We start from the raw sequence: 15938 nt of genomic DNA on the forward strand, positions 1-15938 counted from the left end.
TTGTTTTATGATTTTATTATTATCACATCATATTGGAGTTAAAGTGGTCGTAGCGGTTGTTGTGAGGGTTGCAAGGAAGAATGCATCTAGTTAAAAGATTGCATCCAGATTTATATTTGATCTCGACGCAGCTCTTGGCTGAGCTACATTGAATTTAACATCAAAGGCTTTTTTATGCCATCTATTGTAGTGTTTGCAATCTTTTTTATGATTATAACACGACCTACAATTTCATTTTTGTCAAGGTTGACCTAGGTTAGCACAAATTTTATATACTAATTATTCGATATTGTCTTACAGTTGAACTAAATGCTTCACTTATAGTCCAAAATCAACACGATAGGTTTATGACCTAAGACCATGATCTAAAAAACTAAAGTTCCTGCAGATATATATAAAAAAGATCATTGCAAAAAAACTCAATCAATTTAAATGTTATTCAATGCCAGCAAAATGTGTCAAGATTATTTAACAGGTTTTTCATTTTTGTTTCAATGGGATGAGATTATAAATGAGAGAAAGTGAAAAAGAAAGAAAAAAAAATATCTCATCTAAGATCAAGATTATTTGACAGGTTTTGCATTTCCCTTTCATGGGATGAGAATCATGCATGTGCACTTGATCTTCCTTCCAATATTAGTTTCTTACAAGCATCATAGGCTCAAATTCCAGTGTTCTCGTCCCGACAAATAAATAGCACATATTAAATGGTTTCTTAATTTCGATCAAAATGTTACAAGTAAATATGAATTTTTCACATTGGAATACAAACCAAACAGGACATAAGTTCCAACGAAGGCTAAGCACAAATATTCCAACAAAATATTGAATATCATAAAAAAAAAAAAATGCAACATATTAACTTGAGTTGCTGCAGTAACTAGCCCCTTGAAATTACAAAGTTGAAAATTGCAGGTCAAAGGTCACAGAAATATATTAGCGATTAACTTGATTTGCTGATGTAGCACCTAGAATCTTAAGCACAAGAAATAAGATAACTTCAAATAATCATCTTCCCTTCACTAACCTGATGTGCTAAAACGCCTTGGCAATATTCCATGCTGTCATGATAGAACTACAAGTCGAACAAACACCAGTCATTAACAGATTATATATAAAATATAACCAACTACGGTTGGAAAAGGTATGAACGTAATAACCAACTATGGTTGGAAAAGCTATGAAGCACTGAAACAAACTAACACAGACATCAAACCCGACACTGACACGTCGACACAATTAAAAAAAATGAAGAAAAAAAAAATACTATATTCGATCAGGCTAAACGCCACCAATACCATGTACTACATAGTGCATTAATATAACTCATCCAATCAAACAGTTATGGAAATAACAACCTTAATGAATCTTTCATTTATCAACTTCAGCGCAAACTTCCTTCCACCTAATCTGTTTCTCTTTGCATGCATTATGGGAGGAAAACACTTATATAATTTTTATTTATTTTACAAACACATTATTTTCTATACTCATAAATACACATCTCCATGCAAAAAATAGATATAGCTAATAATGTGAAAAGTTTATTGTAGTAATGAACCACTTTCCATACTAATTTAACACAATTATATGGAGCAAGATCAAAGTGGCGTATTTTATGTGAGAACGAAAATATATTCCCTGGATAAAAGGGTTTTTGCGAAATTCAAAAAGGAAAGAATTATTCTAGCTTGAAATTTGAAATCAGAAAAGTGTCAGTCCAACACTAGTTTCAGGTACCCAACAAAGAATGGCAAATATAGAGCAATGGTTTCTACTAAGTGCAAGAATATCATTTCAGTATCATATAATAAGAAAAGGCAAAAGAGATAAACCATGCACATACAAGAGAATCAACAACAAATGATTGGTTATTTACTTGTCAATACAAATGAAACCTGAGATTAGGGTTTCTGCATCCATCCACACTCGTTTAACAGAACGAGGTTTCTCATTGATGCTTCATCAGATTCCCAATCTCATTTGTTTCAAAAAAAATTCAAATGCAACCTTTGTAATGTACTTTATATATGATCTATGATTTATATACAAGTATGCTTCATGGACAGAATGTGAAGACCACGGGAATCATGTATCTCACCCTCAAGTAAATGGCAATAGTAGGAATTATAAAGCATGATGGGAAAGAAGATGAAATATAAGTAAATAAACAACAATACCTCAAAAAATAATAATAATAAGCAACAAGAAGAGCTTGTTATTGAGGACCTTGTAGACGTAACTTACATGGACTATTAGCTAACAAGGAGAAAGATTCCATTTATGACAGACTCTTGGGATCATCAGCTACAATAGACATTTTCAATATTAGCATAAATAAAATATATTGGCAGAGAAATTATTGGAGACAACATTATTGATAAACAACTACATGTAAAAATAGAGCAAGTATGTCAAAGATTATTCTTTATTAGCTCTTCGTTTTATGTCATATGAGGAATGTCACAGATATGTCAAAGAATATTCCTTAATCCCTATGTAGCTCTTCATTATCTGTCATATGAGGAATATCACAGATAGACTGTTCTAACGTTTGCACATGATTAGAATGACCCTACTCTTAACCTTGTGGCAGGGTCATTCTCTGGTTTTTATTGAGCAGCCACCATATTTTCTATAAACTTCCAATTATTGTTGGCTATTTTAGTTCTCAAATCTTAATTCAACAAGCAATGATCAACTAGATAGAAAAAAATTACTTAGTATAGAAAACGGTTTGCTTGAACTGATGATCAGAACATGCTTACGTTTGTATTGAAAGGAAAAATGCATTAGAGTTGATTCCAGAGGCCACGAGAAACATTATTCAGCAAAAGAATTTTTTTTAGATAATATAATTTAATCACAGTGTAACACTTGTTTATTTAAATCACCATAGCATCAACACTTGTTTGAGTAAATATAATAAGCTAAGGAATGAACCAAATTCCAATTCAAAATGACTGACATTCAATTCCACTGTCTAATCAAGACCTCATGAATTCTCAAAGGCGTCAACCATATTCCTTCTTCTTAGTCTTGTTGCTGTCTCACATTTTCTCATAGCATATGATGATATTTTCTCTTCACCTCCCAATATATATTCTTCCAGGTTATGAACATCTTTTTCTTTCATTCATTTCTATTATACACTCACTCTCTTCACACGACACAACAAGATAACTAACTACCAGTCTACAACATAGTAACAACAAGAAGCAGGATACAAACAACAACAGCAACATTAACACCACCAACAACATCAACAGCATCATCAGTTTAGTTATTTTGTTCAAGATTGATAATCAACTCCAGTTTGAAACACGGCATGGTAAAAGACTCATACTATAAGTACAACAGAGCAATAAAGTCACACTTTGAGTTATCAGTTTATATTGCCATTTTCTATCATTTCTCGAGTCAAAAAACTAGTAATTCAAACACTTCCCTTTAGCAAATTTTATTCCTAAAAGGGACCCAAATCTGCACCTCAATTCCACAAAGAAAATCAAAATTAAAACAGGATGTGCAAATACCTGTAGATATACTGCTTGGAACAACAGCTCTAGATGTGCCTTCATGATGCTGCTCTACTTCCTACAGTTGGCATATCCATTTAACAAAACAAAATTCAAAGGGTTACTTGGTACACCAGTCTGTTGAATGACATAAAGTGAAGGTAGATTTGTATAATTGGCAAAACCAATAGACAAAACCAAATGCAAGAATTCTACTAAAGTTTGTGCCTTAGATAAGGACATTCTTGATTTTAGCTATAGCTAAAACCAACTTTAACGTGTAATGCTAGAAGTGTTGCAGTGGAGGAAGTTGTTGATACTGGAGTATGGCTTTCCCTTTTCTCCCTGACCAAGCAATTATAGATTTTTTGTACAGAGACAGTAAATTAATTTATATTTGTGTTGGCAGTAGTCACATCCACAATAATTCTAATTTATATTTTAATGTCAATCCTCGTCTTCTTTTGCAATATTCATGCTGGCTAGAAATTTAAATCGCTATAAAAAGACTGTTATTTGAACTTATTTTTGGCGTAGTGGATGCATGTAAAGATATTGCAAGGATTTCCTAAAACAATGGCATAGCTTTCAATGTGGCCAGGAGGGAAGAATTTGGTGTTATGCTCCAATCTGTTGCAAAACATTGCTTAGGATTGAAACCACCATCATGCCATTATATTAGGGTCAAGTATTTAAAGCAAGAAGTTCAGGCCACAAATGAGGCATTGGCAGAGTCCACAGAGCTACATGGAAGAAAACAGGCTGCACAATGACAGGTTGGTGGACTGGACCGACAAGAAGAGAAGCAGGACAATACTTAATTTCTTGGTGAATTGTCCAGGGGGGAATATTTCTGAAGTTCATGGATGAAGCAGTTGAAGAAGTTGGTGAAGAGAATGTTGTCTAAGTTGTGACTGATAATGAGGCAAACTACAAAGCTGCCAATGAGATGTTGACGGAAAAAAGGAAGGGGTTGTATTTGACGCCTTGTGCTGCACATTGAGTTTATTTATTAGGCCATGGATGGATCTAAGGAGAATATACAAAGAGTTCAATGGGGTCAAAAATCGGAACCTAAACCATCCATGTTTATAGCATCAATCAAATTTTAACTTTAGTTTTAAATTACACACTAATTCAATTATTCTATACTTAAGTTATTTGACTTTATGGAATAGCATTGATGAAAGGTGAGACAACCAGCTCCATAGGCCCTAATTTTACACAACTGAATCGCATTATGCTCCTAATTTGAAAGTAAAAAAAAATGGGGGTCTATAATGAGTTTATCCACAGCATTTGATATGATAGGATCTGAAGCTGACCTGTCTAGAGTCCGTGGTGATTTCTTGAATGTAGATTTTTCCAATCAATTTAAGACCCTGAAGTTGAGAAATAGTATCACTCAGCATACACTGGTTGTTAAAGTTCAAACTACTAATTAGGAAAGCAGGATTCCCTTAGCATAGAGACAAATGGTTGTTTAAACTTCATATTAAAATGAGATGACAGCCAAATTTGTTGCCGTTAAAAAAACAAAAATAAAGAAGAAAGTACGAGATAGAACAACACACACCTGACCTGGATTATTTGTATATTTAGACAAAAAAATCGATCTCTTAGGCTTGGGTCGCTCCTGCTGAACATTTATTAATTAACATTATACCATTGTCAAAGAAGGAAAATATAGATATAACATCAATAATAACACCACCAGAAGAAGAATGAGGAAAGGTACAGTAATTTTAAGAATCCAACATTTTGGAAACAAAAACATTGAGACATCTATAACCAGTGTGTTACCGTAGCAGAGTTGGCAGTCACTTCAGAAGATAGCAATTGTTTGTTGGACCTCCACTAAAACCAAAACAAAGATAATATAGTAGAAAATAACAGTTAGCTCAGAAAGAAAAATAAAATGGGGGTCTATAATGAGTTTATCCACAGCATTTGATATGATAGGATCTGAAGCTGACCTGTCTAGAGTCCGTGGTGATTTCTTGAATGTAGATTTTTCCAATCAATTTAAGACCCTGAAGTTGAGAAATAGTATCACTCAGCATACACTGGTTGTTAAAGTTCAAACTACTAATTAGGAAAGCAGGATTCCCTTAGCATAGAGACAAATGGTAGTTTAAACTTCATATTAAAATGAGATGACAGCCAAATTTGTTGCCGTTAAAAAACAAAAATAGAGAAGAAAGTACGAGATAGAACAACACACACCTGACCTGGATTATTTGTATATTTAGACAAAAAAATCGATCTCTTAGGCTTGGGTCGCTCCTGTTGAACATTTATTAATTAACATTATACCATTGTGAAAAAAGGAAAATATAGATATAACATCAATAATAACACCACCAGTAGAAGAATGAGGAAAGGTACAGTAATTTTAAGAATCCAACATTTTGGAAACAAAAACATTGAGACATCTATAACCAGTGTGTTACCGTAGCAGAGTTGGCAGTCACTTCAGAAGATAGCAATTGTTTGTTGGACCTCCACTAAAACCAAAACAAAGATAATATAGTAGAAAATAACAGTTAGCTCAGAAAGAAAAATAAAATAAAAATCCCAACATAAAATATAAGATTTGAGTTCAGTTGCTGCAAATTCTAAAAGCAGTTGCTTATAGTCTCTCTCTAACGTTAGAGACTAAAACCAACAAACCCTGTATTTGCAGAGACTAAAATCACATTAAACCAAAGATTTAAAACAGAATGTTGTGAAACCCTAATAATAATAGTAATAATACCTGGTAAATGTTGCGGCCACAACTTATGGAGATCATGCCAACAAAACCTAAAGGAAGAAAAAGTAACTGAATGAGCAACTGGAGTTAGAAAAGTAAGTGTGAGTGAAAATGAGATAGAGAAGTACTACGAACCACAAAGGAAAAAGGTGAAGATAGGAACTCCAACTTCGCGATATAATTGTTGGCCGAAAAGAGTGAAGGAGTCAGATAATCCGAAGAAGAAGGCTTCCGTCAAGCGACAAAACACGGGTTGAAGGAAGGGAACAAGGAGGCTATCTATCTGGGCCTTGGGGAGGCATGATAACGCGGTTTCGGCGAGGCTAGCTATCTTGATTTCGGTTAGGTTAGTGATCAGTTTTGCGATGTGGTTGGCCATATCGCCATCCATCGGTTGAGACAAGTCGTTGTTGTTGTCGTCGAGAGAGATGTCGTCGTAGTCAGGCATTCTGTAGTGTATACTATTGCTAGCTTGCCGGGTAGTAACTTATTCAATCAAATCAATATCCTAGTATTTGTTTCTTTTCAAATAACCTAACTAGTAAGGTACCCGTTTTGGTTGGGGATGATTTTACGTAGTTATATAACTTGTTTTTATAAGTTATCTTAGTGCATCTTCAATCGAGGTTCATTCTCTCTCTGATAAAGACCTCCTACGGGTCTCACGTGTACACATCACTCATTTAATAGTAATAAATAATAAGCACTCAATCACTCCAACTCAGATCTCACACAAAGTTCTTAAATGGGACACACTAATCAACTATCAATAACTTTATATCATTATACTCCCTCCGGTCCTTTATATAAGAAAAGAAACCAAAAATCATCAAAACCAAGACAATCATTAGTTGTTGCAATTTTTTAAATGCTTTTACAAATATGCCCTCATAAAAATTTGTGAAGTATTAAATATACCCATTATTGTTGAAAGGACCAACATTAAATGAGGGCTAGAAAAGTCTTTTAAACAATAAATGTATCTTAAAAGTTGTGACTTTTTCTTATAAATGGGACCAAAAATTTTTTTGAAAATTTTCTTATATATAGGACCGGAGGGAGTATTTCAATTTTTTAATATTAAAAAAGTGTGAGTCCCGCTTAAAAGTGGGGGTCTTAAGTAAGACCCGGGGTCTTAGAAGACCCTAAAAAAGATTCTCCCCATTTGGGGTACCTAATAGGTACCGGGTCTTAAATAGTTAAGACCCTCCCAATGGAGATGGTCCAAGGACTTTTTCTCCTGCACGCTCAATAGTAGTAATAAAATATGTACACCTTGGTCTGACTTTCAAATAAGTAATATTTCATGAAGTAATTTATAGGGTGGGTCTGTTTCAACTTTAAAAAAAATTTGATTTTGAATTAAAAGAATCTAGAGATTTTTTTTTAGTGATTTTTATAAAAAAAATCTAAAGTTGTTTGCTTTGTTTACTAACATAAAAATCATTTTTTTAAGATTTGAAACTCTTTAGAAGAAAAAAAATATTTAAAAAACTACTTTGAATAGCTTTTCATTTTGAGGCTAAAAATGATTTTTTTTTAACAAAATAGATTTTTTAAAAATCTAAAACAAACACTACAAAATAACATAAAAAAAGTGATTTTTAGTTAAAAAAATAGATTTTTTTTTCAAAAAAAAAAAAAAACCCAAACAAACGGGCCCATAATTTAATAAATAAATTACTTTTGTATATTGATGTAAAGTTAGTGAGATCTATTTAATTACTTTTCATTGGAGTCTCTATTATTGTATTGTTATTGGAGTCCTTACCTTGATAGATACTTTTATCAAAAAATTATAAATAAATGATGTGTATATATGAGATTCATTTAAGAAGTCTCTGCCTTGATAGATACTTTTATCAAAAAATTATAAATAAATGATGTGTATAAGTGAGATTCATTTAAGAAGTCTCTATTAGTGGACTACCATTGTGGATGCTTTTAGGCTTTTGTTTCGAATTTTGGGTGATGTGATTTGCAGTGGTTCATGTGTTCTCTCTTACGGTTGTATTGCCTTGGTGGTCACAAGAAAATATACGTGTGGCGTGGCGATCGTTAGGGGCAGCACTTCAGTGACTTAATGTCACCGTGCCATAGCTGCCCAACCCCATCCATACCATCCATTTTCTGACACATGTGCAAGATGCTTTGTTTGTGCGGACAGGATGCAATGTCACGGTGCCATTAATGGCACCGAAGTATTCTCCGATCGTTAGGGGGTTGCAAGGAAGAATGCATCTGGTTAAAAGACTGCGTCCAAATCTTCCTTGCTAAGCTACATTGCCTTTAACATCAAAGGCTTTTTTACGCCATCTATTGCAGAGTTTGCAATCTTTTTTACAATTATAACATGACCTTCAATTTCATTTTTGTCAAGGTTGAACTAGGTTAGCACAAATTTTATATACTAATTATTCGATGTTTTGTCTCCGTTGAATTAAATGCTTCACTAATAGTCCAAAATCAACACACGACAGGTTTGGATCTTAAGACCTAAGACCATGATCTAAAAAACTAATGTTAAAAAAGAGAGAAATGCTACGACACACTTTTCAACACACTCTCTTTGATTTTCAACACACTCTCTTTGATTGGTTAAAATTCACATGGGACCCACCAAAAAGATCATTGCAAAATAACTCGATCAATTTAAATGTTATTCAATGAGAGCAAAATGTGTCAAATTATTTAATCTGTTTTTCATTTTCGTTTCAATGGGATGAGATTATAAATGAGAGAAAGTGAAAAAGAAAAAAATATCCCATCTAAGATCAAGATTATTTGACAGGTTTTGCAATTCCCTTTCATGGGATGAGAATCATGTATGTGCACTTGATCTTCCTTCCAATATTAGTTTCTTACAAGCATCATAGGCTCAAATTCTAGTGTTCTCGTCCCGACAAATAAATAGCACATACTAAATGGTTTCTTAATTTCGATCAAACTGTTATAAGAAAATATGGATTTTTCAGATTAGAATACAAACCAAACAGGGACATAATTTCCAACGAAGGCTAAGCACAAATGTTCCAACAAAATATTGAATATCATAAAAAAAAAATGCAACATATTAACTTGAGTTGCTGCAGTAGCCCCTTGAAATTACAAAGTTGAAAATCTCAGGTCAAAAGTCACAGAAACATTGTTATATTAATGATTAACTTGAGTTGCTGCTGTAGCCCCTAGAATCTTAAGCACAAGAAATAAGATAACTTTGAATAATCATCTTCCCTTCACTAACCTGATGTGCTAAAACGCCTTGGCAATATTCCATGCTGTCATTATAGAACTACAAGTCGAACAAACACCAGTCATTAACAGATTATATATAAAATATAACCAACTACGGTTGGAAAAGATACGAATGTATTAACTAACTATGGTTGGAAAAGCTATGAAGCACTGAAACAAACACATACATCAAACCCGACATTGATATGTCGACACAAGTAAAAAAAATATATATATATATATACACACACACACACACTATCTTCAATCAGGCTAAACGCCACCAACACCAAGTACTACATAGTGTATTAATATAACTCATCCAATCAAACAGTTATGGAAATAACAACCTTAATGAATCTTTCATTTATCAACTTCAGAGCAAACTTCCTTCCACCTAATCTGTTTCTCTTAGCATGCATTATGGGAGGAAAACACTTGTATAATTACACATAATTTTCTATACTCATAAATACACATCTCATGCAAAAAATAGATATAGCTAATAATGTGAAAAATTTATTGTAGTAATGAACCACTTTCCATAACACAATTATAAGGAGCAAGATCAAAGTAGCGTACACAAAATTTCATGATTGACATTTTATGTGAGAATTAAAATATATTCCCATGATAAAAGGGTTTTTGCAAAATTCAAAACGGAAAGAATTATTCTAGCTTGAAATGTGACAAAAGTGTCGCAGTCCAACACTAGTTTCAGGTACCCAACAAAGAATGGCAAATATAGAGCAATGGTTTTTACTAAGTGCAAGAATATCATTTCAATTTCATCTAATAACAAAAGGCAAAAGTGATAAACCATGCACGCACAAGAGAATCAACAACAAATAATTGGTTATTTACTTGTCAATACAAATGAAACCTTTGAGATTAGGGTTTCTGCATCCATACACACTCGTTTAACAGAACGAGGTTTCTCATTGATGCTTCATCAGATTCCCAATCTCATTCGTTCCAAAAATAAAAAAATCAAATGAAACTTTTGCAATGTACTTTATATATGATCTATGATTTATATACATGTATGCTTAATGGACAGAATGTGAAAGACCGCGGGAATCATGCATCTCACAAGTAAATGGCACTAGTAGGAATTATAAAGCTGATGGGAAAGAAGATGAAATATATAAGTAAATAAGCAAAAATACCTCAAAAAAAATATTATAATAATAATAAGCAACAAGAAGAGCTTGATATTGAGGAACTTGTAGACGTAACTTACATGGACTATTAGCTAGCAAGGACAAAGACTCCCATTTATGACAGACTCTTGGGATCATCAACTACAATAGCCATTTTCAATATTAGCATAAATAAAATATATTGGCAGAAAAATTATTGGAGACAACATTATTGATAAACAAACTACATGTAAAAATAGGGCAAGTAAGTAAAAGACTATTCTTTATTAGCTCTTCATTATCTGTCATATGAGGAATATCACAAATAGACTGTTCTAACTTTTGCAAATGATTAGAAAGACCCTACTCTTAACCTTGTGGCAGGGTCATTCTCTGGTTTTTATTGAGCAGCCACCATATTTTCTATTACCTTCCAATTATCGTTGGCTATTTTAGTTCTTAAATCTTAATTCAACAAGCAATGACAAACAAGATAGAAACAAAATTACTTAGTATAGAAAACGGTTTGCTTGAACTGATTCAACATCAGAACATGCTTATGTTTGTATTGAAAGGAAAAATGCATTGGTGTTGATTCCAGAGGCCACAAGATACATTATTCAGCATAAGAAATGTTTTTAGATAATATAATTTAATCACAGTGTAACACTTGTTTAAATCACCATGGCATCAACACTTGTTTGAGTAGATACAATAAGCTAAAGAATGAAATAAATTCCAATTCAAAATGACATTCAATTCCACCGTCTAATCAAGACCTCGTGAATTCTCAAAGGCGTCAACCATATTCCTTCTTCTTTGTCTTGTTGCTGTCTCACATTTTCTCACAGCATATGATGACATTTTCTCTTCACCTCCCAATATACATACTTCCAAGTTATGAACCTCGTTTTCATTCATTCATTTCTATTATACACTCACTCTCTTCACACAACTACAACATAGTAACAACGAGGAGCAGGATACAAAAGATTCATGCTAGCTGACCAAGCAATTAATTTATATTTTAATGAATTGTCCATGAGGGGGATATTTCTGAAGTTCATGGATGAAGCAGTTGAAGAAGTTGGTGAAAAGAATGTTTTCCAAGTTGTGACTGATAATGAGGTAAACTACAAAGCTGTGGTGAGATGTTGACTGCAAAAAGGAAGGGGTTGTATTTGACACCTTGTGCTGCACATTGAGTTTATTTATGAGGCCATGGATGGATCTAATGGGGTCAAAAATAGGAACCTAACTATCCATGTTTATAGCATCAATCAAATTTTAACTTTGGTTTCAAATTACACACTAATTCAATTTATTATATACTTAAGAATAGCATTGATGAAAGGTGGGACAACCAGCTCCGTAGGCCCTAATTTTACGCAAATGAATCGCATTAAGCTCCTACTTTGAAAGTAAAAAAAAAAAAAAAAAAAAAAAAGGTCTAATGAGTTTAACCAAAGCATTTGATATGATAGGATTTGAAGCTGACCTGTCTATAGTCCCTCGCGGTTTGTTGAATGTGGATTTTTCCAATGCATTTAAGACCCTGAAGTTGAGAAATAGTATCATTCAGCATACACAGCTTGTTAAAACTTCATATTAACATGAGATGACAGCCAAAGTTGTTGCCGTTAGAAAAACAAAAATAGAGAACAAAGCACAAGATAGAACAACACACACCTCGCCTGGATTACTTGTATATTTAGACAAAAAAATCTGTCTCTTGGGCTTTGATCGCTCCTGCTGAACATTTATTAATTATCATTAGGCCGTTGTCAAAAAAGGAAAATACTTAAGAGATAACATTAATAATAACACCACCAGTTTGTTACCTTATCAGCATTGGATTGCAATCGTTTGTTGGACCACAGCTAGGAGCAAAACAAAGAAAATAACACACACCGTTAGTTCATATAATAATAATAATAATGATGAGAAAAAAGATTTAAACAATAATAATACCAGGTAAATGCGGATGCCACAAGAGATGGAGATGCCTAAAGAAGAAAAATTCATTGAAAAGTAGTAACTAAGTGTTGGTTGGGTGAAAGTGATTGAGATAGAGAAGTAGTACGAACCACAAGAGAAAAAGGTGAAGGCAGGAACTACGAGATCGCGAAATAGTTGTTGGCAGAGATCATCTATCCCGGTGCTGAGGAGGATGACACATAGAACGTCGGAGTCACGCATTCTGTACCCTAATATTTCAGGCGTCGCTCAACTTTGTTTATTTTCCTCCTTTAGCTCCACTCAGCATCACTAGTTTTTTTTTTATTTTTTGAAGAAATCATTTTGCTTGAGAGATAAATATATTCAATATCCACGTGATTTTTTTTTTTTTAAAAGAAGCTAACAAAAAGAAAATAAACAAAAAACAGCTAAAAACTAATCTATGTGATACATCTCGGGCATCAGCATGCAGCAGCGAAAGTAAACTCTCTGTCGTAAAATGTTTTAACTAGACGTTCCAGTTCCTCTGCAATAAATCCTGCACATTGCTAATAATTGCCGCATAATGATGTCAATGATTCAATATCCACGTGTTAATAAAATAGTATATGAATAATGTTAATTGTATTTATAAAGTGTAAATTTTTGTTGTGCCAAAAAAAGTATATATTTTTTTGAGTAAAAAAGTATATATTCTTGTTGTTTTAACTTAGGAGTTTTCAAAAAAAAAAAACATCCACATGATATTAAATATATCGTGTGAATAACCCACTCGTGTGTATAAGTTTGAAGTTTGGTGGTGTTGGTTTGAGACTTTGAAGTGTGCTCATCTACAAAGTCTCAGATTCAATTTTCCGATACAATTTGGGTGAATCGGGTGAACTAACTTAACTTCATTAAAAAAATATATTTATTTTTATGCACATTTAGTTTTTTATTTTTTATATTAAAGTTTGGTTGTGCAAAATATTTGACTTTCATATAAAGAAATATCTCACGTTCATGCATTGATAAAAGAAAAAAATCATGCATTATTCGGTTTAAAAAATTAAAGGTAAAAAATTTAAAATAAAAAAAAAAACTCATAGGGTTTAATTTTTTTTTTAACCGAAGAATACAGGAATTTTAATGTTGTTGCAAAACATAGACCGTAAATATGGTTTGTGTAATGGGACATAAATTATTATGTTGTGGTTTGTTTATAAATATGTTGGATGTGTAAATTCTATCAAGAAACCAACACAGGAAAAATAGCATTCTTCCTCATAATTAAATTTAAAACAATTGCTAGTTCATGATGTCCTTTTGTGCTTAGTAGTAAATAGTTTTCTGTTAGATTAAGTTTTGCTATTACCATAAATAATTTCTCAGGGAACCATTCCCAATGTTATAATCTATCTTCCACTACATGTTTTCAGTCATGGTCAATTAAATATAGTTTTATCAAGAGAAGTTTCTCAAAATTCAACAACAGTTCTCATTAAAATAAGAAAAAGACAAGGAGAAAAAGGTTTTACAAAAAATGTAGTTTTTAAAGATACTTTTATCGCAATCATATGATTTTTCCTTTACATAACAAGTCATTTATGTTATCATTTTACTAATTATTATTCGAATAAACAATAAATGATCGTTATTTTTTATTTATTTTATATACAGAAAAACCAAAATACGTTGAGTTGATAAATAATTTTGTTATATGCTTTAAAAATAATTTGTAGATAAATCGATGTAGGGATTATTTCCATTAATATTTAAAAATTTAAAAATTATAATCAAAATTATATAAATCCATCTTTTAGCTAGTTAATATATTGTTCTACTATATAGATAAGTGAACTATAGGTGGATGACTTTATCTTCGCAAGACAAGGAGGAAGCATATTTTTAGTTTATTATTTTTTTTTTTGTGGTGTTCGGGGTTCGAACCCCAGACCTTGCATATATTATGCATTGTCCTTACCAACTGAGTTAAGCTCACGGGAACTTTTTTTTTTTTGAAGTGATATATTGTAAGTTTTAAATATAACTAATTTTAACCACATTTAAAATTCTTAAAAAGCAAATTTATTTATGGGTTAATATATATTCTCCCCTTGTAATATTAGAGGTTTATGGTTTACTCCTATAAAGATTAAGTCAAACTTCTATATTTAGATTAAATTTGTTTATCCTCATGGTACGCGTTATAATTTGTTTGTTTTTAGTAAAATCAATCAATGTTAGTCCTTAACTCGGCTAGATATAAAATTATCATCACCAAGATAGGAGATTAAAAATTACAAAATTTAAAAGAAATAAAAGTTATATAAATTTCAATTCATTTGGCATAAGATTGAATTTTAGTTTTAACAATATATACTCCCAATTTGTCTTATATTATATGAAATACTTAACTACAAATTCTAATATTGTGTACACATAATTATTAACTAATTCTATATAACTACCAACATAATTCTAATATTATATGAAATACTAGTATGGACACCCGTGCCAAGCACGGGCTAGAATTTCGTCATACTTTGTGATGTATCAAATGTCATTTTAAGCTCAACATTGGATAAAAGAGTGCACATTGAACACCAAATAAGTGACCAAATACATACTTCTTAAAATTTTGGATGAAGATGTGATATCTCTCTTACTTGTGTGGTTGGTATTTCTCAAATGTGTCAATCCACACCAGTGTTGGCTCCTTATAAGGCCCAATAGTTGTATAATGTCCCGGTTTGATATCGTGGGAAAAAAGGAGTGGTTCTTGGTGATGGATCACGAACACGAAGACTCTGACACTTAGTGGAGAGATGTTAATGTGTCAAGTGAGTTAAAATTATAGTGTAAGAAAGAGTAAATGTTGAACAACATATAAGTGAGTTGACTCATATACTTAGTGTCTTAAGATTTTGGAGGAAGATGTGATGTTAATCTCACTTGTGTGGTTGCTCTTAGCTTAGTATGACTATACAACCCAATGTAGTCTCCCATGAATATCCAAACATTATGATATTTGTGTGGTTGCTCTTAGCCTAATATCACTATGCAACCCAATGTAGTCAGTCTCCCATGAAAATCCAAACATTATGATATTTGTGTGGTTGCTCTTAGCCTAATGTGATAATACAATTCATTGTAAGCTCCCTCGTAACTAAACGTTATGATGTATTATTTGGTTAGTTTTTAGATGTCATTTGTTTAATTTTTGTATTCAATTTAATCTTTTGGATTTGAATCATTTTCATGCAACATTTTTTTAATCAATCTCTATTAGTATAAATTCCTTCATTTTTGGTCTTTGTTAGAATTTGGCCAAATAAAAACGCTTAATGT

The 15938-nt window shown here is 32.3% G+C and overlaps 2 protein-coding genes across 6 annotated transcripts; both read right to left on the reverse strand.

The window, feature by feature from the left end:
- Window positions 1–694: 694 nt before the first annotated feature.
- On the reverse strand, window positions 695–6820 carry LOC146933141 (uncharacterized). 4 transcript variants are annotated; one of them, XR_015007383.1, is made up of 12 exons: window positions 6409–6820; window positions 6277–6323; window positions 5972–6025; window positions 5745–5807; window positions 5495–5551; window positions 5322–5375; window positions 5095–5157; window positions 4844–4900; window positions 3537–3597; window positions 2248–2307; window positions 1028–1075; window positions 695–887 (listed from the first exon to the last, which is right to left on the reverse strand). XR_015007383.1 is itself a non-coding variant. In XM_085704868.1 (11 exons), exons 1-10 carry the CDS (start codon window positions 6719–6721, stop codon window positions 2282–2284), a joined length of 792 nt encoding a protein of 263 aa, XP_085560994.1. In that variant the 5' UTR covers window positions 6722–6820; the 3' UTR covers window positions 695–1075; window positions 2248–2281. The 4 variants fall into 4 exon arrangements, 3 of the variants coding, with proteins under 3 accessions (XP_085560994.1, XP_085560995.1, XP_085560993.1); XM_085704868.1 differs by having other exon boundaries at window positions 695–1075; window positions 5745–5804; XM_085704869.1 differs by having other exon boundaries at window positions 695–1075; window positions 5095–5154.
- Window positions 6821–9164: 2344 nt separating this feature from the next.
- On the reverse strand, window positions 9165–12922 carry LOC146933142 (uncharacterized). Of its 2 annotated transcripts, none has more exons than XM_085704871.1 (7): window positions 12737–12922; window positions 12621–12655; window positions 12491–12529; window positions 12339–12398; window positions 12148–12204; window positions 10751–10811; window positions 9165–9565 (listed from the first exon to the last, which is right to left on the reverse strand). In XM_085704871.1, the coding sequence occupies exons 1-7, from the start codon at window positions 12846–12848 to the stop codon at window positions 9558–9560; spliced, it is 372 nt and encodes a 123-aa protein (XP_085560997.1). In that variant the 5' UTR covers window positions 12849–12922; the 3' UTR covers window positions 9165–9557. The 2 variants fall into 2 exon arrangements, with proteins under 2 accessions (XP_085560997.1, XP_085560996.1); XM_085704870.1 differs by having other exon boundaries at window positions 12339–12401.
- Between the last annotated feature and the right edge of the window lie 3016 nt (window positions 12923–15938).

This window comes from Medicago sativa, chromosome 4 (genome assembly GCF_051527215.1).
Source record: "Medicago sativa cultivar Bolivia chromosome 4, Bolivia_mono, whole genome shotgun sequence".
Lineage (NCBI taxonomy): Eukaryota > Viridiplantae > Streptophyta > Magnoliopsida > Fabales > Fabaceae > Medicago > Medicago sativa.

Excerpts from the sequence above, each read along its gene's own strand:
- LOC146933141 (XM_085704867.1), bottom strand. The coding sequence starts at position 6,721 with ATGCCTGACTACGACGACATCTCTCTCGACGACAACAACAACGACTTG. Across the intron at positions 6,026-6,276 it reads GTGGCCGCAACATTTACCAG|TGGAGGTCCAACAAACAATT; the intron begins GTATTATTACTA and ends TTTTGGTTTTAG. Across the intron at positions 5,808-5,971 it reads TGACTGCCAACTCTGCTACG|CAGGAGCGACCCAAGCCTAA; the intron begins GTAACACACTGG and ends ATAAATGTTCAA.
- LOC146933142 (XM_085704870.1), bottom strand. The coding sequence starts at position 12,848 with ATGCGTGACTCCGACGTTCTATGTGTCATCCTCCTCAGCACCGGGATA. Across the intron at positions 12,402-12,490 it reads TGCAATCCAATGCTGATAAG|CAGGAGCGATCAAAGCCCAA; the intron begins GTAACAAACTGG and ends ATAAATGTTCAG. Across the intron at positions 10,812-12,147 it reads CCGCGAGGGACTATAGACAG|TTGATGATCCCAAGAGTCTG; the intron begins GTCAGCTTCAAA and ends TGGCTATTGTAG.